At 44.6% G+C, this 24,427-nt stretch overlaps 1 protein-coding gene across 1 annotated transcript in view; it reads right to left on the reverse strand.

The window, feature by feature from the left end:
• Window positions 1-19,533, reverse strand: part of HPN (hepsin) — a 23,256-nt gene extending 3,723 nt beyond the window's left edge. The window contains exons 1-10 of the mRNA XM_082274801.1: window positions 19,459-19,533; window positions 18,079-18,152; window positions 13,801-13,870; window positions 12,376-12,474; window positions 9,939-9,980; window positions 6,832-6,961; window positions 6,540-6,662; window positions 6,161-6,201; window positions 4,056-4,221; window positions 87-277 (exon numbers count right to left, since the gene is read on the reverse strand). Of these exons, the coding sequence (XP_082130927.1) occupies window positions 87-277; window positions 4,056-4,221; window positions 6,161-6,201; window positions 6,540-6,662; window positions 6,832-6,961; window positions 9,939-9,980; window positions 12,376-12,474; window positions 13,801-13,840 (832 nt within the window). The 5' untranslated portion in view covers window positions 13,841-13,870; window positions 18,079-18,152; window positions 19,459-19,533. The remainder of the gene's footprint in view (window positions 1-86; window positions 278-4,055; window positions 4,222-6,160; window positions 6,202-6,539; window positions 6,663-6,831; window positions 6,962-9,938; window positions 9,981-12,375; window positions 12,475-13,800; window positions 13,871-18,078; window positions 18,153-19,458) is intronic.
• Window positions 19,534-24,427: the final 4,894 nt, after the last annotated feature.

Below are 24,427 nucleotides of genomic sequence, written 5' to 3' on the forward strand. Positions count from 1 at the left end.
CAAATTTAAATTCCCCCATATATTGCAAGAGATAAAAAAAGACAAGAAGGAGAAATCCTAAAAAAGGATAAATGAAAGGTAGGTACCTGTAAGAGTGAAGGGGGTCAGCAGATGCACCAGGGCAATGTCATTGCTGTTCTCTTCACTGTCTGGGTAGATGAAAGGTAAGTAGCCAGCGTGGTATACAACGCCCTTCACTCCCAGTTGGTGCCCCTGGGAGGAGCTCTGTGACACGCCCCCCGCGAACACCCGCCACTGACTCACCACGCGGTTTCTCCTGCACAGACACAGACATCATATCTCTGTTATCCTAAAGGTGAACGCTTTTCAGAGAAGACACATTTCATGTAATTGCATGTTTAGATTTCATACAAAGACACAGGAGCATCTCATCCAATTAGAATATCATCAAAAAGTTCATTTATTTCAGTAATTCAATTCAAAAAGTGAAACTCCTATATTTTATATACTTTGTAGATGCGTTACATACAGCATTTCTTAAAATTAGAATATCTTAAAACTAAAATTAAAATATTATTATTATTATTATTATAATTAGAATTACTATAAAATTATTTTATTTCAGTAATTCAATTAAAACAAGTAAAAACTACAAAATTTTATATAGATGTTTTACACATAGAGTGAGAGATTTCAAGCATTTCTTTCTTTTAATTTTGATGATTATGGCTTACAGCGAGTGACACCCCAAAATTCAGTATCTCAGAAAATTAGAATATTACAGAAGACCAATAAAAAAAGGATTTTTAATACAGAAATGTTGTCTTAGTGAAAAGTCTGTCCATGTACAGTATAGGATGAGAAGTCTGTCCATGTACAGTATAGGAGAAGTCTGTCCATGTACAGTATAGGATGGGAAGTCTGTCCATGTACAGTATAGGATGAGAAGTCTGTCCATGTACAGTATAGGAGGAGAAGTCTGTCCATGTACAGTATAGGAGAAGTCTGTCCATGTACAGTATAGGATGGGAAGTCTGTCCATGTACAGTATAGGATGAGAAGTCTGTCCATGTACAGTATAGGAGGAGAAGTCTGTCCATGTACAGTATAGGATGAGAAGTCTGTCCATGTACAGTATAGGATGCACTCAATACTTGGTCGGGGCTCCTTTTGCATGAATTACTGCATCAATGCGGCGTGGCATGGAGGCGATCAGCTTGTGGCACTGCTGAGGTGTTATGGAAGCCCAGGTTGCTTTGATAGCGGCCTTCACCTCCTCTGCATTGTTGGGTCTGCTGTCTCTCATCTTCCTCTTGGCAATACCCCACAGATTCTCTATGGGGTTTAGGTCAGGCAAGTTTGCTGGCCAATCAAGCACAGTGATCCCATGGGTTTGCTGGCCAATCAAGCACAGTGATCCCATGATCATGTGACCAGGTATTGGTAGTTTTGGCAGTGTGGGCGGTGCCAAGTCCTGCTGGAAAATGAAATCAGCATCTCCATAAAGCTGGTCAGCAGAGGGAAGCATGAAGAGTTCTAGAATTTCCTGCTAGAGGGCTGCGCTGACTTTGGACTCGATGGACCAACACCAGCAGATGACATCTCTCCCCAAATCCTCACTGACTGTGGAAAATCTTGCATTTCATTTGGAAATCAAGGTCCCAGAGTCTGGAGGAGGAATGGAGAGGCACAGAATCCAAGCTGCATGAGGTCCAGTGTGAAGTTTCCACAGTCAGTGATGATTTGGGGAGCCGTGTCATCTGCTGGTGTTGGTCCATCAAGTCCAAAGTCAGCACAGCCCTCTAGTAGGAAATTCTAGAGCTCTTCATGCTTCCCTCTGCTGACCAGCTTTATGGAGATGCGGATTTCATTTTCCAGCAGGACTTGGCACCGCCCACAGTGCTAAAACGAACAATACCTGGTCACATGATCATGGGATCACTGTGCTTGATTGGCCAGCAAACTCGCCTGACCTAAATCCCATAGAGAATCTGTGGGGGATTGTCAAGAGAAAGATAAGACGACCTAAATGTATAGAGAATATAAAATATACCTCTAGAAAATAGGGGACTTTCAAGGAAGTGGCATCTCCATTAAAGTGGTTGTATACTGCCAAAAAAAAACAAAACAAACCCTGCAAGACAAAGGCATAATGAGCTAGTATGCATCGCATACTAGCTCATTATGAAATACTTACCATAAAACCAAGCCCCGACACGGACGCCCAGACACCGCTGTGGGAGCTGTCATGTTCCCTCGGCGTCTCTTCTGGTTTCGGCGGCTCCGGCGCTGTGAGTGGCTGGAGGCGCGATGACGTCACTCCCGCGCATGCGCGCGGGAGTTACTTTCCGGCAAGTACCCGGCAAGGAACTCTGAAGGTCCTTCAGAGCGCATGCGCCACTAGTGTCAGCGGCTGCATACAGGGCAAATATCTCCTAAACCGTGCAGGTTTAGGAGATATTAATTGTACCTACAGGTAAGCCTTATTATAGGCCTTATTATAGGCTTACCTGTAGGTAAAAGTAAAAAAAAGTTTAGTATACTACCGCTTTAAGGTGAGCGTATACACAGAAGTTTTCTTTAAAAATAAAAATAAAAATTTATATAAACATGATAAAAGTAGTCTTCAAAAAGACATAAAAAAATATATGCAGCTAGGGGGCAGCGCAGCTCAGACTGTAGTGCATTAACAGTGCTATCCTTAGGTACATAAAGGACCAACGCGTTTCGCAGAACACTTTCTCTGTTTCCTCAGTAAACTTAATTATGCATCAAAATTGTTCACATTGTATTGTTTATGTCCCCGGACAGCGTGACGTAACCCCGGCTATAAGACGATAGTATACCAGGGTCAGGTATGAAGGACACTTGACCGTATCTAGAACATTCAAAATAGGCCACAATTATGTCTCCGAACACCCTCTTGGACCCCCTACTGAGGAAGTCGTGATGCGAAAGCATAAGACGCCACGCGTATAGGGGACGGAGAACTGGACGGACGAGCGGCGACCCACCAGCACGGCTCCTGACAGCTACTGTTTTTGGCGTGTACGGTCCTCATAAGCCCATTGTGCCGATTCATGTGAGTGCAATTCTACTTTGAATGTGAATCAATTAAAGGATAATAGCAGTGTACACTCAGATGCCTCATTATCTTTATTCACATATCATGTCCATGGGATGGTGAGAGATCGATCCAGGAAGTGGCATTTTTTATTGAGGATTCAATGCTGGTTTAATGCTTCAGTGAGGTGAGAGGCCATCTGGTGGCTAAACGGTGGTGGTGTCACTTGCACTTTTATATGGAAACATCTATCAAGCACTTTATTAAATTTTAAACCACGATTATATTTATATTTTAGTGCACTTTACTTTGAATGCACTTTATGGACATTATATATTGCACCTAAGAGGAATATATATTGCACTGTAAGCGAGTTTATTGATTTATATGATGCACATTGTCACTTTATTTGATTTTATATAGCGCTGTATACATATTTGTCTATATGTCTCCAAACAGCTTGTGTACAATCACTAAGGGACGGCGCGACATGAGAGGCTACCACACCGTGTGTGGACATTTCTGTATTAAATTTTTTTTTTTTTTTTTTTATTGGTCTTCTGTAATATTTAAATTGAATACTGAATTTTGGATTTTGGGGTGTCACTCACTGTAAGCCAGAATCATCAAAATTAAAAGAAAGAAATGCTTGAAATCAATCACTCTGTGTGTAACACGTCTATATAAAATATAGATAAATAAATAAATAATAATAAATAATAAATATAGATAAATAAAAGTTTCACTTTTTGAATTGAATTACTGAAATAAATGAACTTTTTGATGATATTCTAATTGATGAGATGCCCCTTTACCTCCCACTTAGAGCTTTATATTGCTAAGTGTTAGCAGTGTGTATTACCAAAGATTCTGCAAAGCCTAACGTGAATTGCTGCAAAGTTTGTAACGTTTTACACTCCATTCACCACCGGATACATGTAAGGGTCACTCACTTGAAGTGATATTTTGGTCACATGAACAGTCCCTCCATTATCCCGTCATTTTTAGGCCTCTCAATCTGAATACTCACTCAGGGAAGCAATGTGCAGCGGTGAGGACCCACTCACTGGAGATCAAGGAGCCACCGCACAAATGGGCTCCATCGTAACGTAAGCTGACCTGCCATGGCCAGCGGCCCAGAGCGGCGTTCTGTCCGCCCACAATCCTGTCCACCGCCATCTTCCTGCGACCGCATTCTGAGGGGACATGATAAAAAAAACGAGGATTGGAGCAGAGAAAAAAATCAACAGGAGAAGAAGGGGAGAGTAGAGTAGAGGAGGGGAGGGGAGGGGAGGGGAGGGGAGGGGAGGGGAGGGGAGGGGAGAGGAGAGGAGAGGAGAGGAGAGGAGAGGAGAGGAGAGGAGAGGAGAGGAGAGGAGAGGAGAGGAGAGGAGAGGAGAGGGAAGGGGAGGGGAGGTAAGGGGAGGAAAGGGGAGAGGAGAGGATAGGAGAGGAGGGGATGGGAAGGGAGGGAAGGGGAGAGGAGAGGAGGGTAGAGGAGGGGAGGGGAGGGGAGAGGAGGGGAGAGGAGAGGAGATGAGAGGAGGGGAGAGGAGAGGAGAGGAGAGGAGAAGAGAGGAAGGGAAGGGAGAGGAGAGGAGGAGAGGAGAGGGGAGGAGAGGAGAGGAAAGGGAGGGGGGTATGGGGAGAGGAAAGGGGAGGGGAGAGGAGAGGAGGGGAGAAAAAAGGAGAGGAGAGGGGAGGGAAGAGAAGGTAAGGTATGTGAAGGGGGGGAAAGGGAAGGGGAGAGGAAAGGAGATGAGGGGAGAGAAAAGGAGAGAAATGAGGGAAGGGGAGAGGAGAGGGAAGAGAAAGGGAGGTTAGGTATGGGAAGGGGAGGGGAGGGGAGAAGAGAGGAGGGGATGGGAAGGGGAGAGGAGAAGAGAGGAGGGGAGGGGAGGGGAGGAGAGAGGAGAGGAGAAAAGTAGAGAGGAGGGGAGAAGAGAGGAGGTTAGAGGAGGAAAGGGGAGGAGGTGGCATAGAAGGGAGAGAAGGTGAAGTGAAGAGGTGAGGCAAGGAGGTACAGTGGAAGGGGTAATAGAGGAGAAGAAAGCAAAAAGGAGATGTTGGAGAACAGAGGAGAGGGATGGAGATAAGAGGAAAGGTGAGGAGGTGGCATGGAGAGGAGAGCAGGTGAAATGAAGAGAAGAAGCAGGGAGAGGAGGCAGAGTAGGGAGGAGAGGAGGTGGAGTGTGGAGGGGAGTAGGGGAAAGAAGGTGGACTGAAGAGGAGAGGAGAGGTGAGGTTAAGAGATGCAGTGGAGAAGTGAGGATAGAAGAGGAGAGGAATAAAAAAGAGAGTTAAGTTGAGGAGGTGGATCGGGGAGTAGGGGGAGAAAAGGAGGAATGAAGAAAAGTGAAGAGAAGCAGTGGAGAGGAGGGGAAAGAGAGGAGAAGAGAGGAGGAGGAGTAGGGAGGAGAGGAGGTGGAGTAGAGAGGAGGTGGAGTAGGGGGGGAGAGGAGGTGGAGTGGAGAGGAGAGGTGAGTTGAAGAGATGCAGTGGAGAGAAGGAGAGGAGAGGAGAAGAGAGGAGGTGGAGTAGGGAGGATAGGAGGTGGAGTGTGGAGGGGAGTAGGGGAAAGAAGGTGGACTAAAGAGGAGAGGAGAGGTGAGATTAAGAGATGCAGTGGAGAAGAGAGGAGGTGGAGTAGAGAGGAGGGGGGTAGGGAGGAGAGGAGGGAGAGGAGGTGGCATGGAGAGGAGGTGGATATGGAGTGGAGCGGAGAGGTGAAGAGATGCAGTGGAGAGAAGGGGAAGTAGAGGAAAAGAGAGGTGGTGGAGTAGGGGGTATAGTAGATGGAGTAGAGAGGAGGTGGAGTAGGGAGGAGAGGAGGTGGCATGGAGGTGGAGTGGAGTGTAGAGGAGCGGTGAGGTGAAGAGATGCAGTGAAGAGAAGGGAAGGAAAGGAGAAGAGAGGAGGTGGAGTAGGGAGGAGAGGAGGTGGCATGGAGAGGAGTTGGAGGTGGAGTGGAGTGGAGTGGAGGGGAGAGGTGAGTTGAAGAGATGCAGTGGAGTGGAGAAGAGAGGAGTGGATAAAAAAAGGAGGTAGAGAAGAAAGATGGAGGAGAGGAGAGAAGGAAAGAAGGGGAATGTAGGGGAGACGAGCGGGACCCAAATCCCTTTATATGACGGTTACCTTGGCACTGGACAGAGAGGAATCTCCCACTCGGACAATCGCTGAGGAAGGAATCAGAATAAGGAGTCAGTGGAAATAATGAGGAGAATATACATTGTAATGGTGTACTTGTGGGATCTACTTGTGGGATCTACTTGTGGTTGGCCTTTTTTTCTAGTAGAGTTGTCCTGAAGCAGGGACCAGTTTCAGATCACAGAGACACTCGTTCAGATTGCTGGAGTAACACTCAAAGTGTGATTATCTCTCAGTTATGTACTAAGCTAGCACACGCTTCCTCCATCCTGGGACGGTGAAGGTTATGGTGACGCACCCATATGTCATTTGCCTACTTTAAATCAGGGTTTGCATTTGTGTCTTGAGGACATCCCCAGAGACTCACCAAACTGTGAGAACCTCTAGAAGTCTTCTGGCGCTGGTCAGGTGTGGTTCCTGGACACAGAAATATCCTGATGTGCCATTGGCTCCTGCTGTCTCCACTCGAAGCTCCTGATAACTCATAGACCTTATAACATAACACAGAGGCATGAATATTTCTGTGACACCTTTCTGTGTCCTACCGCAGAGCAGAGTATTTCAGGAGAGGAGCGTTAGAGGAAGGAGCAGAGTCCTCCAGCAGAGCAGAATATTTCAGGAGAGGAGAATTAGAGAGTGGGAGGGGCAGAGTCCATTACCTAATGAATCCCATCTCTTCGCAGCTTAGTGTGGCCACCGCGTCATTGGCGAAGGACGAGCAAACGAGACGCCAGGTCTGGTCCTTTTCATCGTACACGGTGAGCCTGTGATCTGGAGAATTCACCTGGACTGAGACAATATAGAAGACTGGTGAATATCGGATACCAGGGCTTTTTTTCTCACAAAATAGGTGCAGGAACCCCTTTCCAAGTCATCCCTTTTCTTGGACCCTACCCACCTCCAAGCACCATTCCATGGTTCCACCCCCTACCCACCTCCAAGCACCATTGCATGGTTCTACCACCCTTCCCACCTCCAAGCACCATTCCATGGTTCTACCACCCTACCCACCTCCAAGCACCATTGCATGGTTCTACCCCCTACCCACCTCCAAGCACCATTCCATGGTTCTGCCCTACCCACCTCCAAGCACCATTCCATGGTCCTACCCCCTACTACCCACCTCCAAGCACCATTCCATGGTCCTACCCCCTACTACCCACCTCCAAGCACTATTCCATGGTTCTACCCCCCTACCCACCTCCAAGCACCATTCCATGGTTCTACCCCCTACCCACCTCCAAGCACCATTCCATGGTTCTACCCCCTACCCCCCTCCAAGCACCATTCCATGGTTCTACCCCCTACCCACCTCCAAGCACCATTCCATGGTTCTACCCCCTACCCACCTCCAAGCACCATTCCATGGTTCTGCCCCCTACCCACCTCCAAGCACCATTCCATGGTTCTGCCCCTTACCCACCTCCAAGCACCATTTCATGGTTCTACCCCCTACCCACCTCCAAGCACCATTTCATGGTTCGGCCCCCTACCCACCTCCAAGCACCATTCCATGGTTCTACCCCCTACCCACCTCCAAGCACCATTCCATGGTTCTACCCCTTACTACCCACCTCCAAGCACCATTCCATGGTTCTACCACCTACTACCCACCTCCAAGCACAATTCCATGGTTCTACCCCCTACCCACCTCCAAGCACCATTCCATGGTTCTACCCCCTACCCACCTCCAAGCACCATTCCATGGTTCTACCCCCTACCTACCTCCCAGTACTGCCCTTTTAGAGAATACAGAACCAAGTATCATTTAGTGGTGTTAGGTAATTTTATGGGAATATGGTAATGATAACAAGAAAAGCAGGAAAATAGATTCCCTGTAGGCAGCAACAATATAGCCCCTCACCAGCAACAATAGATCCCTCTAACAACAATGGGCCACTCACAACAAAATTTCCCCCCTAGCAACAATAGTCTCTCGGCAGCAACAACAGATCTCTCCGCAGCCAGCATTAATAGATCCCTCCCTCAACGGTAGATCTCTCCCAGCAACAACTGACATCCCCAGCAATATAAGACCCACCCCCAGCAACAGTAGGGGCCCCATCAGCAACCATAGACCCCTTCAGCAACAACAGACCCCCCTGCAGAAATAAATTGCCTCCAGCTGGAATAAATCCCCCAGAAGCCAGCATTAATAGACCCTGCAGCACACCCCAGCACCCCTTGCCATTACATACAGTCAGTGCTGGAGGTGCCGGAACTGCGTTCCCCCTTGTTTCTGCTGAAAAAAAGCCCTGCCGGATACAATGCATTGCCTTCAGAGTTGTGGGTCCCGTCCAATCAGAGATTGCCCTCCTAAATTGGATTCAGATTTTAAATGCAATGAGTTGTGTTACAATCTGTGCATTTTGTAAGGGGTGCCTAACACAGCGTAGCATTGCGTTGTGATGAGGATCAGTCATGTCTGTATGTAGGACACTGTCAGGAAGGTCCTGCCAGAAGACAAGTTGGCAACCGTAGGGAAGGTCCTGCCCCTCGAATCTCCCAAGGAAGAAGTGCACTTCGCTAACGCCAACGCCTTAGCGCATGCTAATTGCCACATTGGCTAATGCGGATGCGCCGGGATGCCAATTTGAGTGCGCATGCGTATGCCAGTGTGCCCGGCGCACCTCATGGCAGTTAAGGCACCAAAAGGGCTATTTAAACTGGATCTGCTCCCAGGATCAGTGCTGTCTCCTCTACAGCGTTCCGTGCCAGTCCTGCTTCCTGTTACCTGTGTTGTTCCTGAAATCTTGACCCGGCTTGCCTCTGACTACTCCAGTTCTCTGCCTGCACCGACCCCAGCCTGTTCTTTGACCATTCTCCAGTCTCTCCACTTGTACCTGATCTGACCTCTCTGTGTATGACCCGGCTTGTCTGACTCTGCTTACCTTCCAGTATTCCCAGAGGCTTCCTAGTTGCTGCATTGGTCCAACTACTCCCAGGACACCTGGCTCCTTCTGGAACTCTACGCTACCAGCAGTTCTGCAGCCTGCACATCCACCGGCATTTGTGCGACTCTGCACTCTGCGCCTCCTGTTTACTCTATCAGGGGCTCTGAGTCAGAGGTGTAAGAGAGGCCTTCCTCCGCACATTCAGGCTCTACCTACCAGGTACGTGACAGACACCCTTACATAGGGGCTGACTGGCAACATTCGGTCCAGGGGTCAAGTAGAAACCAGAGGCCCATGGTGCCTCTTCCCACTCTCCCTCTTCCTGGCCTCCTCCTGACCTCCATTCCAGGCTGAAGCTCCACTCCATGTTCTCTCTACTCACTGGCGAATTTCCAGGTTCCTGACCTGGCCACCAAGGTGGAGCTGGGACAGCTCGGTCCTGGCTGGCCGGGGGAGGAGAGTCTCCAGTGGGGCATGGAACCGGCCTCTGCTCAGACACAGTTTACACCATCCATGTTAAGGGGGAGGTCTGCACTCTGTTCTTGTCTTCATCCTGCACTCAGTAGGTCAGCGTTGGGGACTTTTTACTTCTCTTCACCAAGAATCCTTTAGGCATGTCTGGGGCAGAAGCAGTGCAGCCTTTTTACGGGGCAGCAGAGCGGCCCGGGGGGCAATTTACCCCATGCTCCCTGGTCCAGTCCTCCCCTGCCCTTACCAAACACAATAAGTGACCCTTTTCTGTTTATGGATCCTCCAGAATCATTCTAATAAATTTGGAGTATAAAAAAAAAAAAAATTGCAAAATAAATCTCTATAATGGGGATCTCTATAATGGGGATCCCTGAGACATTTCCCCATGGCAGATGACTTACCGATGTAGATGTTTGATGTCTCGTTCTTCAGAACATACGTCACTGTAAAACAAGCAGAAAAGGATGAGGAAGGGTAAAATAGAGCTCAAACATTAGACATGATATCACAAGTTCACATATTAATCATGGCGATATTTGTTTGTCTCCCTCTAATGGCGGCTCCAAAGATTTTAACCCTCCAAAGCTCAAACAGAAAAGCTTAAATTTATAAGGCTTTCATCATTTTACATGTTTGCTTTGTCCATATTTTTTGTTTTTTTAAATATATGGGATATTGAAATTTGTAGATTAGCCACTAGAGGGAGCTATTTTTGTGTAGCAATTCAACAGCCAGCCTTACCAAACTAAAAACCAGAAAACATAACTAAAACATTTTTTTCTTAACCACTTGCTTACCGGGCACTTTTACCCCCTTCCTGACCAGGGCTATTTTCAGCGCTGTCGCATTTTGAATGACTATGAGCAGTCATGCAACACTGTACCCAAAAACAATTTTTTACATGCAAATAGAGCTTTCTTTTGGTGGTATTTAATCACCACTGGAGTTTTTTATTTTCTGCTAAAGAAACAAAAAAAAACACCAAAACTTTTGAGGAAAAAAAAAACATTTTCTTAGTTTGTTTAAAAAATATTTTCTCCTTCACTGACGTGCAATGATGAGGCTGCACTGATAGGCATTGATAGGTGGCACTGATGAAGCTGAACTGATGAAGCTGCACTGATGGGCACTGATGAGGCTTCACTGATGGGCACTGATATGTGGCACTAATGGTCTCTGATTGGTGACACTGAACTGCTCTGAGAGGTGGCACTGATGGGCACTGATATTTGGCACTGATAGACACTGGTAGGTGGCACTGAAAGGCAGCACTGATGGGAACTAATAGGTGGTACTGTTGGGCACTGATTGGCAGCATTTGTGGACATTGATAGGTGGCGCTGGTGGTCACTGATGGGCACTGACATGTGGCACTGATAGGTACTGGTAGGCGGCACTGATAGGTATCACTGATTGAGGGACTGATGGGCAGTGCTGTATCTTGGCCTAGGCCGACAAGGCCCAGGCCTAGGGCGGCACTTTGCAGGGGGGCAGCAAAAAAGCTCCCCACTGACTTGTGCTACACTTTTAGTATAGTGCCAGTCTTATGGGGCGAATTGGGCTGGAGGGCAGGGTCCAGGAGGCAAATCAGTCTGGCACCCCCATAAAGCGATCACATTGCTACCTGCTGCTTTGTTATTTAAATGGGGGGGGGGCACAAGTTTAGTCAGGCCTAGGGCAGCACAAAACCTAAATACACCACTGCTGATGGGCACTGGTTGACAGCACTGATGGACACTAATAGGTGGCACTAGTGGTCAATGATTGGCAGCACTGGTGGGGACTGATATGTGGCACTGGTAGGCGGGACTGATAGGTGAAACTGATTATGAGGCACTGATGGACACTGATTGGCAGCACTGATGGGCACTATTACCATGTGGCACTGGTGGGAAATGATTGGCAGCACTGGTGGGCATTGATAGGTGGCACTGGTGGGCACTGATGGGCACTTATAGGTGGCACTGGTAGGCCCTAATAGGTGGCACTGGTGGGCACTGATTAGCAGCACTGACAGGTACAGGTTGGGACTGATGTCCCTGTAACAGAAGCCAGTTACCTGCTTTCTTATATTTTACTCACGCTGATCTCGAGGAGAAAAAAACCCCAATAACCGGCTTCTGTTTACTTCCACGATCAGCTGTCATTGGCTGACAGTTGATCACTTGGTAAAGGGCCACTGTGATTGGCCCTTTACCCTGTTCTGTGATCAGCCGAGTCTAAAGGGCTCAACGTTTACAGCATGACGCCACTCACCACAGCGCAATATATTGACGCCCTCCCGGCACTGAAAGCCCACGTTGTAGCTGTCTTTTGACTATAGCGCGGATGGAAAACGGATAATTTTAAGGCTGCTTTCACACTCACCGCAGTGTTTACCGCCCTCCTGCAAAGCATTCTGCGCTCAGTCGCTTTTCCGAGGAAGGTGAAAGGAGGTTTACAGGCATTTAGGAGGCGATACTTCCACCTCCTGATGGCATTTTTTATTTATTTCTGAACCGAAAATTGATATTTCAGGATCACGCTGCAAATGTGAGGCAGCTGCAGTGCGGCATGTTCACTTACAATAAAGAGTTTGGTGTCAGCCACCTCGCAAGCTCTGCATGTAGCGTTAAAATTGCCACACCACGCACCCCATGTCAATGTGTACTCATCCAAGTGGCACCTGGGTGGTCAGGGGACGGTAAAAGCACCAATCAACGGTCTGTTTTTACCGCCCCCCCCCCCTGGCCGCCCACGTGAAAGGAGCCTAAACCTAAAATAGTTACCAAAGCACTGCATACTAATTGTAACATTAAAAAAAATAAAAGCAAAAGAATAAAACAGGCTTCGTCTTACCTACTGCCCAAATTGTGACTCCGATTCCAGCCAATGAGATGAAAACGCAGACCGTCATTGCCAGAATCCTCAGCGGGGTCCAGTGACAACCTTTACTCACTAGCAGCAGAAGGAGGCACAGGAAATATGATAAAAATTGGCAAATACAATGAAAGGATACATTGTATCTCTATAAATAAAAAGGATAAATAAATGGATAAGAAAACAAAAAAATAAAATAAATAAAAATAAATCTAATAGCAAATAAAATATAATAAATAAAAATAAATAAAATAATAAAAATAAATAAAAAAATAAAATAAAGAAATAAAAAAAGAAATATAATAAATACAGTGAAAGGATACATTGTATCTCTATAAATAAAAAGGATAAATAAATGGATAAGAAAAAAATAAATAAAAATAAATATAATAGCAAATAAAATATAATAAATAAAGAAAATAATAAAAAGAAATAAAGAAATAAAATAAAGAAATAAAAAAGAAATATAATAAATACAGTGAAAGGATACATTGTATCTCTATACATAAAAAGGACAAATAAATGGATAAGAAAAAAAAAATAAATATAATAGCAAATAAAATATAATAAATAAAAATAAAGAAAATAATAAAAAGAAATAAAGAAATAAAATAAAGAAATAAAAAAGAAATATAATAAATATAGTGAAAGGATAAGAAAAAATAAATAAAAAAATATAATAGTAAATAAAATATAATCTATAAAAATGAATAAATAAAATAAAGAAATAAAAAATAATTAAAATACATAAAAAATAAATATAATGAATAAAATAAAATGATACATTGTATCTCTATATACAGAACATTCTACACAATTCTACGATCATAATTTTTTTTTAAACTTTCCGTCAGCTTTTGATTGATAACTCGATGGCACGGAAATTCCTTCTTCACAGCTAAATCCGCCATTGAGGGTTTCACATTATTTCACAACTTCAAGGAAATAAATGATCAGATTTGCAAATGAACCAGCTCTGGTTTCAGTCAAATTGCTGCACCATTGATCTATAAATTAAGTAATTAATGGCTGTCAAGAATCATTTTCAAAGTTTTTTTTTAAATCTGCAATATTTATTACAATAATGCCCGGTGATCCTGCCATGAAGGTCCTTGCTCAGGCACTTCCTGTTATTGGGTGACAACACTCTGTCCCTGTCTCCTAATTTTGCTCCTGTGTTGTCACCTTGTCATTCGAGCTTCCAACAGAAACTACAAGCGTCCGCTTCAGTTCACATTACACAGTTTGGATTTGGAATGGGTGCAAACATCGCCTCTTCCGTGTTGCATGCATAGCTGATGCGTATCCACACCTTGCCGCTGTAGTTGGCTGAAGGTTCCACCAAAATACCGTTTCATGCAATTTTTTTCCTGTTCATTTTAAATAAAAGGATTGATAACTCACCGTCTTTCTGTACCATGTCTGGGGACCGGTCATGTACCATCCCAGGAATGTAATGAAAGGTCCGGACAACCTTGAAGAGAGACCTGGGTTAGTATCTATAATTATCTCCCCATAAGAGCTCCTTTGTCTGCCCCCCCAGCATGTCCTCTTCTGAACCATCTGCAAGCCATAATATCACACACAGCAGATAATTGGACTGTCACTGATCCACTATAAGCAGAATTATTTTTTTTTTTACAAAACGTTTTGGGTCCTCACAGTACATTGGGGTTAATTTTTTGTGTTGCGACCCAACTAGGACCATCACCAGGTTATGGGGTTAATAACAGAGCTTTGTTCCTGTTACAGGGCCAAACAATTTACTAATAACGGCTCGGAAGGAACGGCATACAGAATTCTTCAATGGGGAGGATCCGGAGCCACAGGCAGGGCCAGGACGAGGGGTTGGGCAGGAGGGGCGGCTGCCCTGGGTGCAATGGTTTATTGCAGAGATTTGGGTGCCCTGACCCTAACCCTAGGGGAAGCAAGGGGCTCAGTTTGTCATTTTGGCCCTGGGTGCTGGATGGCCTTGTCCTGCCACTGGCCACAGGCCTGGGCTTTACACAGCGCCATGACCTTTTTTCCAAGTTACTACTAAGCCTCGCCCCTTCCTGACTTTAGGCACCACCCCCAACAATTAACTGTCTAATACCTGAGCTTCTGTTGGCCACTGAGGTGCTGCCATTAAACAAATACGTTACACATGGCAAAGCTCACCACCCGGAGATGGCCAGAAGACGAGGTGCTATGTACAGCCTGGGCCTGAGATCAAGGGTCCCCCTGTGCCCATTAGGTCCTCCTGAATGTATGCATGCAGATATGTCCAATCAGCAGAGGATCACACAATTTATGAATCACAACTAAATGGATTTCTGATTGCATTACTTCATGATTGCTCGGATTTCTGATTCCCTGGATTCTTAATTGCATAAAGTCTTAATTGCATAGTTTCCTAATTGACTGGGTTTTTATTTGGATTTGGATTTATCTGGATTCCTGTTAGCCTGGATTCTTAAATGCATGAATTCCCAATTGCATAGATTCTTGATTTTGTGGATTCCTGTTAACCTGGATTCCTAATTGCCTGGATTCTTGACTGTAGAGCAGAGGAGTAACTAGAGCCTTCAGGGCCATGGTGCATGAAACCATGAAGCCCTTCCCTTCAAGCCTGGGGCTCTTCCCACTGATCCTGGGGCCCTTTACTCTCATTATGGGGCCCTTTATTATGGTCCCGCAGCGGGACCCTTTCACAAGTTCTGCAGTGGGAGCCCTTCCTGCCATCTTGGGGCCTCCCCACAATGGTGGAATGCCAGGGCTCGATCACAATGTGACCTTTGTGATCCTGGAAGGTCACCCACTGGTGTCAGTAGTTTTTGTTTTTTGGTATTTTAATTGTATTATTTTTTTATCATTTTATTTTATTTTTTTACAATGTCACTGACTATGACTCTGTCCATTCAGAAAAGGAAGGAGCTGGTAAATTACATATTTACCGACCCCTTCCTGGTTCTCTATTGTGACACATCCCCTGCAGCAGCCGGCAGGAGAGGGGAGGGAGCACAGTGGGGGGGGGGGGGGAGCACACAGGGGCCCAGAGACAGCAGAACACAAGTGAACTGGATAGGAGGAGTGGGGGGGCACCTCAAAGAGGAACCAATCTCCTCCATTTTCCTCCTGCAGCTACAGGAGGAAAAAGGAGGACAGTGATTTCTCTACATGCTGCCCCCGCCGCCCCTCCTATCCAGGTGCACAGGGGAGCCACACAGACCCCCTGGAGCATGGGGCCCGGTTGCAATTGCAACCCCCTGCAACCCCTGTAGTTATGCCCCTGCTGTAGAGATTCCTGATTACCTGGCTTTTTATTGCATAGACCAGCCTTTCTCAACACAGAGGAACCCTCGAAATACATTTCTGGTCTCGAGGAACCCCTGCTAACAATTAAAAATCTACAACTCATGAGTGTGACAGTCAATGGGAAGAATGCTCCGTACTCTTGTCATCATTGGGAAGAATTACCCCCTTACAGATAGCTAAAAGGAACAATGGTGTCATTGGGAACTTATCTGAGAGGCAGAAGTTGCCCATTGTTTAAGGAACCCCTAGCAACCTCAGGAGGAACACTAAGGTTCCATGGACCTCTGGTTGAGAAACCCTGGCATAGATTCTTCTTGATTAAACACCATGTGAGGTGCTAATACCCAATAATCCAAAACCAAATAGATAAACCTTTAACCGGTGCACAACTGCAGCCTCCGCAAGCTGCTACTAGATGCAATCAAACTGTAGATGGAGTCGGCAATCCGAGTAAAAAAACAGCACAAAATCCTTTATTGAAATCTTCAGAGTTAAACGTTCCATGATACATGTAAAAAACGGATGCATTTCTTCCCTAAATGGCCTTGGCCATAGCTATGACTAAGGCACCTAGAGGGCAGAAACACGTCAGTGTTTTTCATGTATCATGGAACTTTTAACTCAATAAAGGATTTTGTGCTGTTCTTTTACCAGATTTCCGACTCTTTCTACAGTTTGTTTGCATAGATTCTTGATAGCCTGCATTTCCAATCACCTGGAGTCTTGATGGCATGGGTTCTCAATTGCCTTGATTTAGGATTCCATGGATTCCTGATTACATGGATTCTTGATTGCCCAGATTCTGTATTGCATGTATTTTTGATTGCATGGATTCCTGATTTCATGGATTCCTGATTTCATGGATTCCTGATTGCTTGGATTCCTGATTTCATGGATTCCTGTTTGTATGGATTCCTGATTGCTTGGATTCCTGATTTCATGGATTCCTCATTTCATGGATTCCTGATTGCATGGATTCCTGATTGCTTGGATTCTTTGATTGCATGGATTCCTGATCGTTTGGATTCCTGATTTCATGGATTCCTGATTGCCTGGATACCTGATTTCATGGATTCCTGATTGCCTGGATACCTGATTTCATGGATTCCTGATTGCATAGATTCTTGATTGCATGGATTCTTGATTGCCTGGATTCCTGATTTCATGGATTCCTGATTGCATAGATTCCTGATTGCTTGGATTCTTTGATTGCATGGATTCCTGATCGTTTGGATTCCTGATTTCATGGATTCCTGATTGCCTGGATACCTGATTTCATGGATTCCTGATTGCATAGATTCTTGATTGCATGGATTCTTCATTGCCTGGATTCCTGATTTCATGGATTCCTGATTGCATAGATTCTTGATTGCTTGGATTCTTGATTGCCTGGAGTCTTGATTCCATGGGTACCTGATTGTCTTGATTTTAGATTATATGGATTCTTGATTTCATGGATTCCTAATTGCTAAGATTCTTGATTTCATTGATTCTTGATTGCATAGATTCCTGATTGCATTTTAAATGCCTGGATTCTTGATTGCTTGGATTCCTGATTTAATGCATTCCTGATTGCCTGCATTTCCGATTGCCTGGATTCCCGATTGCCTGGATTCCTGATTGCTTGGATTTCTGATTTCATGGATTTCTTATTGCATGGATTCCTGATTGCACGGATTCCTTATTGCTTGGATTCTTGATTGCATGGATCCTTGGTTGCCTGGAGTTTGAATTCTTGATTGCATGGATCCTTGGTTGCTTGGAGTCTTGATTGCATGGAAACTTGATTGCCTTGATTTTAGATTGTATGGATTTGTGATTTAATGTATTCCTGATTGCTCAGATGCTTGGTTGCATGGATCCTTGATTGCATACATTCCTGATTGTATTGATTCCTAAATGTCTGGATTCTTGATTACTTGGATTCCTGATTGCCTGCATTCCTGATCACTTGGATTCATTATTTTATTGATTTCTGATTGCATGGATCCCTGATTGCCTTCATTCCCGATTGCCTGAAATCCTTATTGCTTGCATTCATGATTTCATTGATTTCTGATTGCATGGATTCCTGATCTTATTGATTTCTGATTGCAGGGATTTGTGATTGCCTGGATTCCTGATTGCTTACAGATCAGAAAGACCTACACTATTCAAGCAAGTGAAAATTTAGCAAAGCCTATAACTTTTTGGTAATTTGTTTGTCAGTTCTTTCAGGATAAAATAATTTAAAACAAAGTGAGTTGCAGGCGGCTCTAATGCAAATTGCAACAAAATTTCACTGCTGGGCACAGAAAAGCAAGTCTTGGCATGCACTTTGTCTTTTCTATAGCCTGCAGGGACAATCGTTCCACAGGGTGTGAACAGGCGTGAAATCTTACTTACCTTACTGGATCTCTGCTGCTTGCTCCCCCTCAAATCTCAGCCGAGGAGGCCGGGGGTCTGCGGCGACCATTCCACTGGAAAGAGAGACAGACGGACGTGAGAATGAGGAGGTGGGCTGATAAGGAGAGATGACAACAGACAGTCATTGGGCAGAATGACAGCTTTGTCTACAGAAGAGGGGACAGAGGGGCTGAGAGGTGTTAGCTTTGTCTACAGAAGAGGGGGCTAAGAAGTGACAGCTTTGTCTACAGAAGAAGAGACAGAGGGGGCAGAGGTGACAGCTTTGTCTACAGAAGAGGGGACAGAGGGGGCCAAGAGGTGATAGCATTGTCTACAGCAGAGGGGACAGAGGGAGCTGAGAGGTGATAGCAATGTCTACAGAAGAGGGGACCAAGAGGTGATAGCAATGTCTACAGAAGAGGGGACATAGGGGGCCGAGAGGTGACAGCATTGTCTACAGAAGAGGGGACCGAGGGGGCTGAGAGGTGATAGCATTGTCTACAGAAGAGGGGAAAGAGGGGGCTGAGAGGTGATAGCAATGTCTACAGAAGAGGGGACCAAGAGGTGATGGCATTGTCTACAGAAAAGGGGACGGAGGGGCTGAGAGGTGACAACATTGTCTACAGAAGAAGATACAGAGGGGGCTGAGAGGTGACAACATTGTCTACAGAAGAGGGGACCAAGAGGTGATAGCATTGTCTACAAAAGAGGGGACAGAGGAGACCAAGAAGTGATAGCATTGTCTACAGAAGAGGGAACAGAGGGGATTGAGAGGTGACAGCATTGTCTACAGAAGAGGGGACAGAGGGGGCTGAGTGAGAGGTGACAACATTGTTTACAGAAGAAGAGACAGAGGGGCCGAGAGGTGACAGCATTGTCTACAAAAGAGGGGACAGAGGGGCCGAGAGGTGACAGCATTGTCTACAAAAGAGGGGACAGAGGGGCCGAGAGGTGACAGCATTGTCTACAGAAGAAGAGACAGAGGGGACCAAGAAGTGATAGCATTGTCTACAGAAGAGGGGACAGAGGGGGCTGAGAGGTGACAACATTGTCTACAGAAGAAGAGACAGAGGGGACCAAGAAGTGATAGCATTGTCTACAGAAGAAGAGACAGAGGGGACCAAGAAGTGATAACATTGTCTACAGAAGAGGGAACAGAGGGGGCTGAGAGGTGACAGCATTGTCTACAGAAGAGGGGACAGAGGGGGCTGAGAGGTGACAGCATTGTCTACAGAAGAGGGGACAGAGGGGGCTGAGAGGTGACAACATTGTCTACAGAAGAGGGGACAGAGGGGGCCGAGAGGTGAAGACAAGGGGTGCGAACAAGAGAGAAAGATAAAAACTGGAAAAAAGTTTGAAAGGAAAGATGTCTGCTGGAACCTGCAAGGAAGGCGATTGCATGGAAGAGAAACACAAGTCGCTGGAAGTCCTGAGGGGATGAGGTGGGGAAGGAATGAGAAGATACGGGGGGAGTGATGAGAGGCAGGCCGGTAGCAGGGGAGGAGAGAACAAGCGCACACCTGACAACACCTTCAACCCATCCCCCTTCGCCAAGAGGGGGGGCGCTTCCTGGTCACCTGATATCACACAAAATACAGAGGAGACCTCTATAGATTCGGCCGGTATTGGCCGCCTGCTCAGGTGGTGGTGTTTGTAGACAAGACAACATTTATTTGTCAACATGGAATATCATTTGTAACAATTTGTAACAAAAAAGAGTGTATTTGTTTATACTGAAACATTTTTACCTTTCAGGGCCCATTTACACCACTTATGGTGCAGGAAACGTGCGATTCCAGCGTCACACTGGAACACACGGCTCCCTTTTGGGCCCAATTCACACCTCTAAATCAGTTATTCTATATGGAGATGGTTCACATCTTCGCTAAGTAAAAAATAAATAAGTAAATAAAATACATAAATAAATAATTCTAAATAAATTCATAATAAATAAAATAAATAAAAAAAAAATAATTATACAAATAAATAAATCAGTGGTTTCCATCTCCACTACAAGTCCCCTGCAGCTCAAAAATGTCCTGGAGCTTTTTTTTTTTTTTTTTTTGTAGCTCGAATTGGGCAGATTGGTGCGTTTTTTACGTGTTTTTTGTTCCATAGAAATGCATGGAAACGCATGATTTGGGTGTTTTTGAACATTTTGAGCTTTTTTCGTGCTCAAGTGCAATAATGAAATACATAAATAATAATAATAATTAAAAAATAACAAATAAAATACATAAATAATTAAAAATAAATTCATACGAAATAAAAAAAATAAAAAAAATAAATAATCATACAAATAAAAAAAAAAAATCATTGGTTCACTTCAAGATGCCTAAAGCTCACAATTGTTCTGGAGCTTTTTTTTTTTTTTTTTTTTTTTTTTTTTTTGTAGCTCGAATTAGGCAGATTGATGCGTTTTTTAAGTGTTTTTTGTTCTATAGAAACACTTATTTTGCGTGTTTTTGAACATTTTAGAGCACTTTGATGCATGTTTTTAGGTGTGTCTCCTGCTCAAATGCAATAATTATATACATAAAAAATAGTAATAATGAAAAAATAAAATACATAAATAAATAATTAAGATTAAATTCATACGAAATAAAATAAATAAAAAAAAAATTATAATTATACAAATAAAGAATTCAATGGTTCATTTCAAGATGTCTGAAGCTCAAAAATGTTCTGGAGCTTTTTTTTTTTTTTTTTATGTAGATCTAAGTGTTTTTTGCACCATAGAAATGCAAGGAAACGCTTGTTTTTCATGTTTTTGAATGTTTTAGTTCACTTTGATGCATGTTTTTGAGCGTTATTCCTGCTCAAATGCAATACATAAATACATAAAAAAAATAATAATAATAATTACAAAATAACAAATAAAATACATAAATAAATAATAATAAATAAAATAAATAAAGAAATGAACCCTAACAATAACCTTTAACCCCTAATGCTTTACAAAATATTAAATAATCTTAATACAAATAAGTAAATAAATGGTTCCCATCTCCACTACAAGTCACTTGAAGCCAAACACCTGAAGCTCAAAAATGTTCAGGAGCTTTTTTTTTTTCAGCTTAAATTGGGCAGATTGGTGCGTTTTGGAGTTTTTTTTCCATAGAAATGCATGGAAATGCTTGATTTGCATGGTTTTGTGCGTTTTGACGCGTGTTTTTTTTTTTTTTTGGGCGTTTTTCTGCCCAACTGCAATAATTATAAATATAATAATAAATGAATAAATAAATAACAAATAAACAAATAAATAATAAAATTATTAAATAAACATATAATAGACAAAAAATATTGCATTGATATTATTATTAATAATAATAATAATAATAATAATAATAAATAGATAATAATAAAAATAGATAAACAAAAGCAAAAAAAAACCAACCCCCAATTCTAATAGTTAGTAACCCCTAATCCTGACCCCTAACCCTACTCCCTAACCCTAATATAAACTCCTAACCCTAATCCTAACCTAAAAAAAAAAATATATAGGTAAATAAATTATAATAAATAAACAAATTAACCATAACCATAACCTTTAACCCCTAAGGCTTTACAAAAAAAGCAAAAAAAAAATCAATAAATAAGTAATAGATAAATATAGATGAAAAAGCTGAAAAACATAGCATCAAATGATGAAACGTATTAGATCTTTCTCTATTGGCTAATCAAAAAAGCCAAAGCTCAAAACGCTTTAAAAAATAAGAAAATGCTTATACAAACGCCCAGAAAAAATTAGAAAAAATGCTCAAAAACACGACACTGAGGTGCGAATGCGGTCTTAGGTCCGGTTCACGGCCACGCCGCGTGCATCGCATTGCACATTCACATTCAGCGCGTTTTTGACAGCCTGTTCATTTTTGACAAACGTGTGGGACAGCCCACAGGATACAGCAGGCAAGACTTTTAACACTGTGCCGCAACAAAGTGCATGGTACTGTGACCTTTTTTTTCCCTTTACCTGCTGAACCTGCCAGTAACACACTTCCAGTCCACCACTTCCAGTCCTAGGGTGACAACCAGGGCTGCTGTTAGAAATCACGGGGCCCCGTACAGCCTTCCTGTCCCCCCCCCCCCCCCAAATTTATAATCATGATTAAAATCATTATTAGCGGACACAAACATAACAGAGAACCCGTGTGAATTAGCCCTTTTTTAATTGTTTTTTACATTTAAAAAAAATAAAAATGTATAACTTTTTTTTTAAATGTTAAAAATGTTTACAATCATTTTATTTTACTTTTTACTTTTACTTTACTTTTAATTTTTTTATTTATTTTTTTTTTTTAATTATTTATTACTATGTTAATTTTTTTTTTTTTTTTTTTTTTACAATTTGTTATATTTTCTTACAGGGCAGGGAAGTCAGCAGCATTTTGGGGGGCTTCACAGTGAAAGAGGAGGGGGGGATCAGAAGCAGGCAGAACAGGGAGGGGGATCGGTGTCAGAGAAGTAATTACAGGAATGATGCCCTGTGTCTTTCCCTGCAGCAGCTGAACGCTGGCAGGAGTGGGAGAAACTGGCTTTCAGCTGCTGCAGAGAGCCCCACAGGGCTTCCTTCTGTAATTGCCCCTCTGCGCAACCACACCGATTCCCCGTGCTGTTGGGGCCCCCATGTGTGCCCGGGCCCCCTACAGGAGGACTGGTGCCCCCCCCCCCCCTTTCAGCGGCCCAGGTGACAACGCTCCCTTTCCTGTGTCTATAGAGGAGCTGCGTTGTCACCCTAGGTAGGGAATGATGTATGTTTAGATAGATTGTAAGCTCTAACGAGCAGGGCCCTCTAAATCCTCCTGTATTGAATTGTATTGTAACTGTATTGTCTTCCCTTATATTGTAAAGCGCTGCGCAAACTGTCGGCGCTATATAAATCCTGTATAATAATAATAATAATTACAGAATCTGTCCTGGAGTGACAATGCTCAATCATCATACTGCATTTATGCCCATGTTTGTTACTCCAGGGCGGAACTACAAAACACCTTCCCCTCAACACTTCTCCATACCTAAGTGAGAAGTGGAAGGGTGAGGGGAGGTGAAGTGGTGAGGGGAGGTGTTCTGTGGCCCTTAGAGAGAACTGGGAACAATGTAACTGATAACAGGCATAGAGCACAGAAAGTTATCATCTCACAAGATTTATGGTTAAGGTTGTCACCCTAGGACAGGACTACAAAACACATCCCCCCCGCCTCTTCTGTACAAATTGTGAAGAGGCATTCTGTAGTCCACATAGAGACCTGGCAACAATGTAACTGATAGCAGGCAGAGAAGACAGGAAGTTATCATCTCACAAGATTTATGGCTATAGTTGCCACCCAAACACAGGACCACACAACACCTCCCCCAGGCACATGCAGAGGGGGGGGGGGGGGCAGAGGGTGCACCTGCCCCTTTGCCCCTTGATGACCAAAGTGCTCTTTTGTCAAGGCAAAATGTCCGCAGCGGTGCCCATAAACAGTATGGCTGCAGGCTGACAACGCATGCACCATTCCCAAAGCCCGCTGGGCTCGGGAAAGCGGAGCGGGCGCATGCGCAGTGACGTAATGGCGCCATTTTTGAAAGTGAGGCACTCGGTCACGGCACAGCGACGGCACATCGTTGTCACATCAGCAGGTAAGACCAGATCCCGGACCACTCCACAGCCTCTGACTACCACCTGCACCATGTCCACAGCCTCTTACCACCCCCTGCAGCATGTCTGCAGCCTCTGACCAGACCACCACATGCACCATGTCTGCAGCCTCTGGCCACCCCCTGCACTATGTCCGCAGCCTCTGACCACCCCCTGCACCCCCTGCACCATGTCAGCAGCCTCAGACCACCCCCTGCACCATGTCCGCAGCCTCTCACCATCCCCTATACCATGTCCGTTGCCTTTGACCAGACCACCACCTGCACCATGTAGGCTGCCACTAATCACCACCCCCCCCCCTGCACCATATCCATTGCCTCTGACCACCCCCTGCACCATGTCCACAGCCTCTGACCACCCCCTACAACATGTCCGTTGCCTCTGACAAGATCACCATGTGCACCATGTCCGCAGCCACTTATCACCCCCCCGCACCCTCTGCACTATGTCTGTTGCCTCTGACATGACCACCACCTGCATCATGTCCGCAGCCACTGATCACCCCCCCCACCATGTCCACAGCCATTGATCACCCCCTGCACCATGTCTGCAGCCACTGATCACCCCTCGCACCATGTCTGCAGCCTCTGACCACCCCCTGCATCATGTCTACAGCCTCTGATCACCCCTGCATCATGTCCGCAGCCACTGATCACCCCCCCGCATCATGCCCGCAGCCACTGATCATCCCCCCCCCCCCTGCACCAT

Source organism: Pelophylax lessonae (genome assembly GCF_965119305.1).
Source record: "Pelophylax lessonae genome assembly, chromosome: 12".
NCBI lineage: Eukaryota > Metazoa > Chordata > Amphibia > Anura > Ranidae > Pelophylax > Pelophylax lessonae.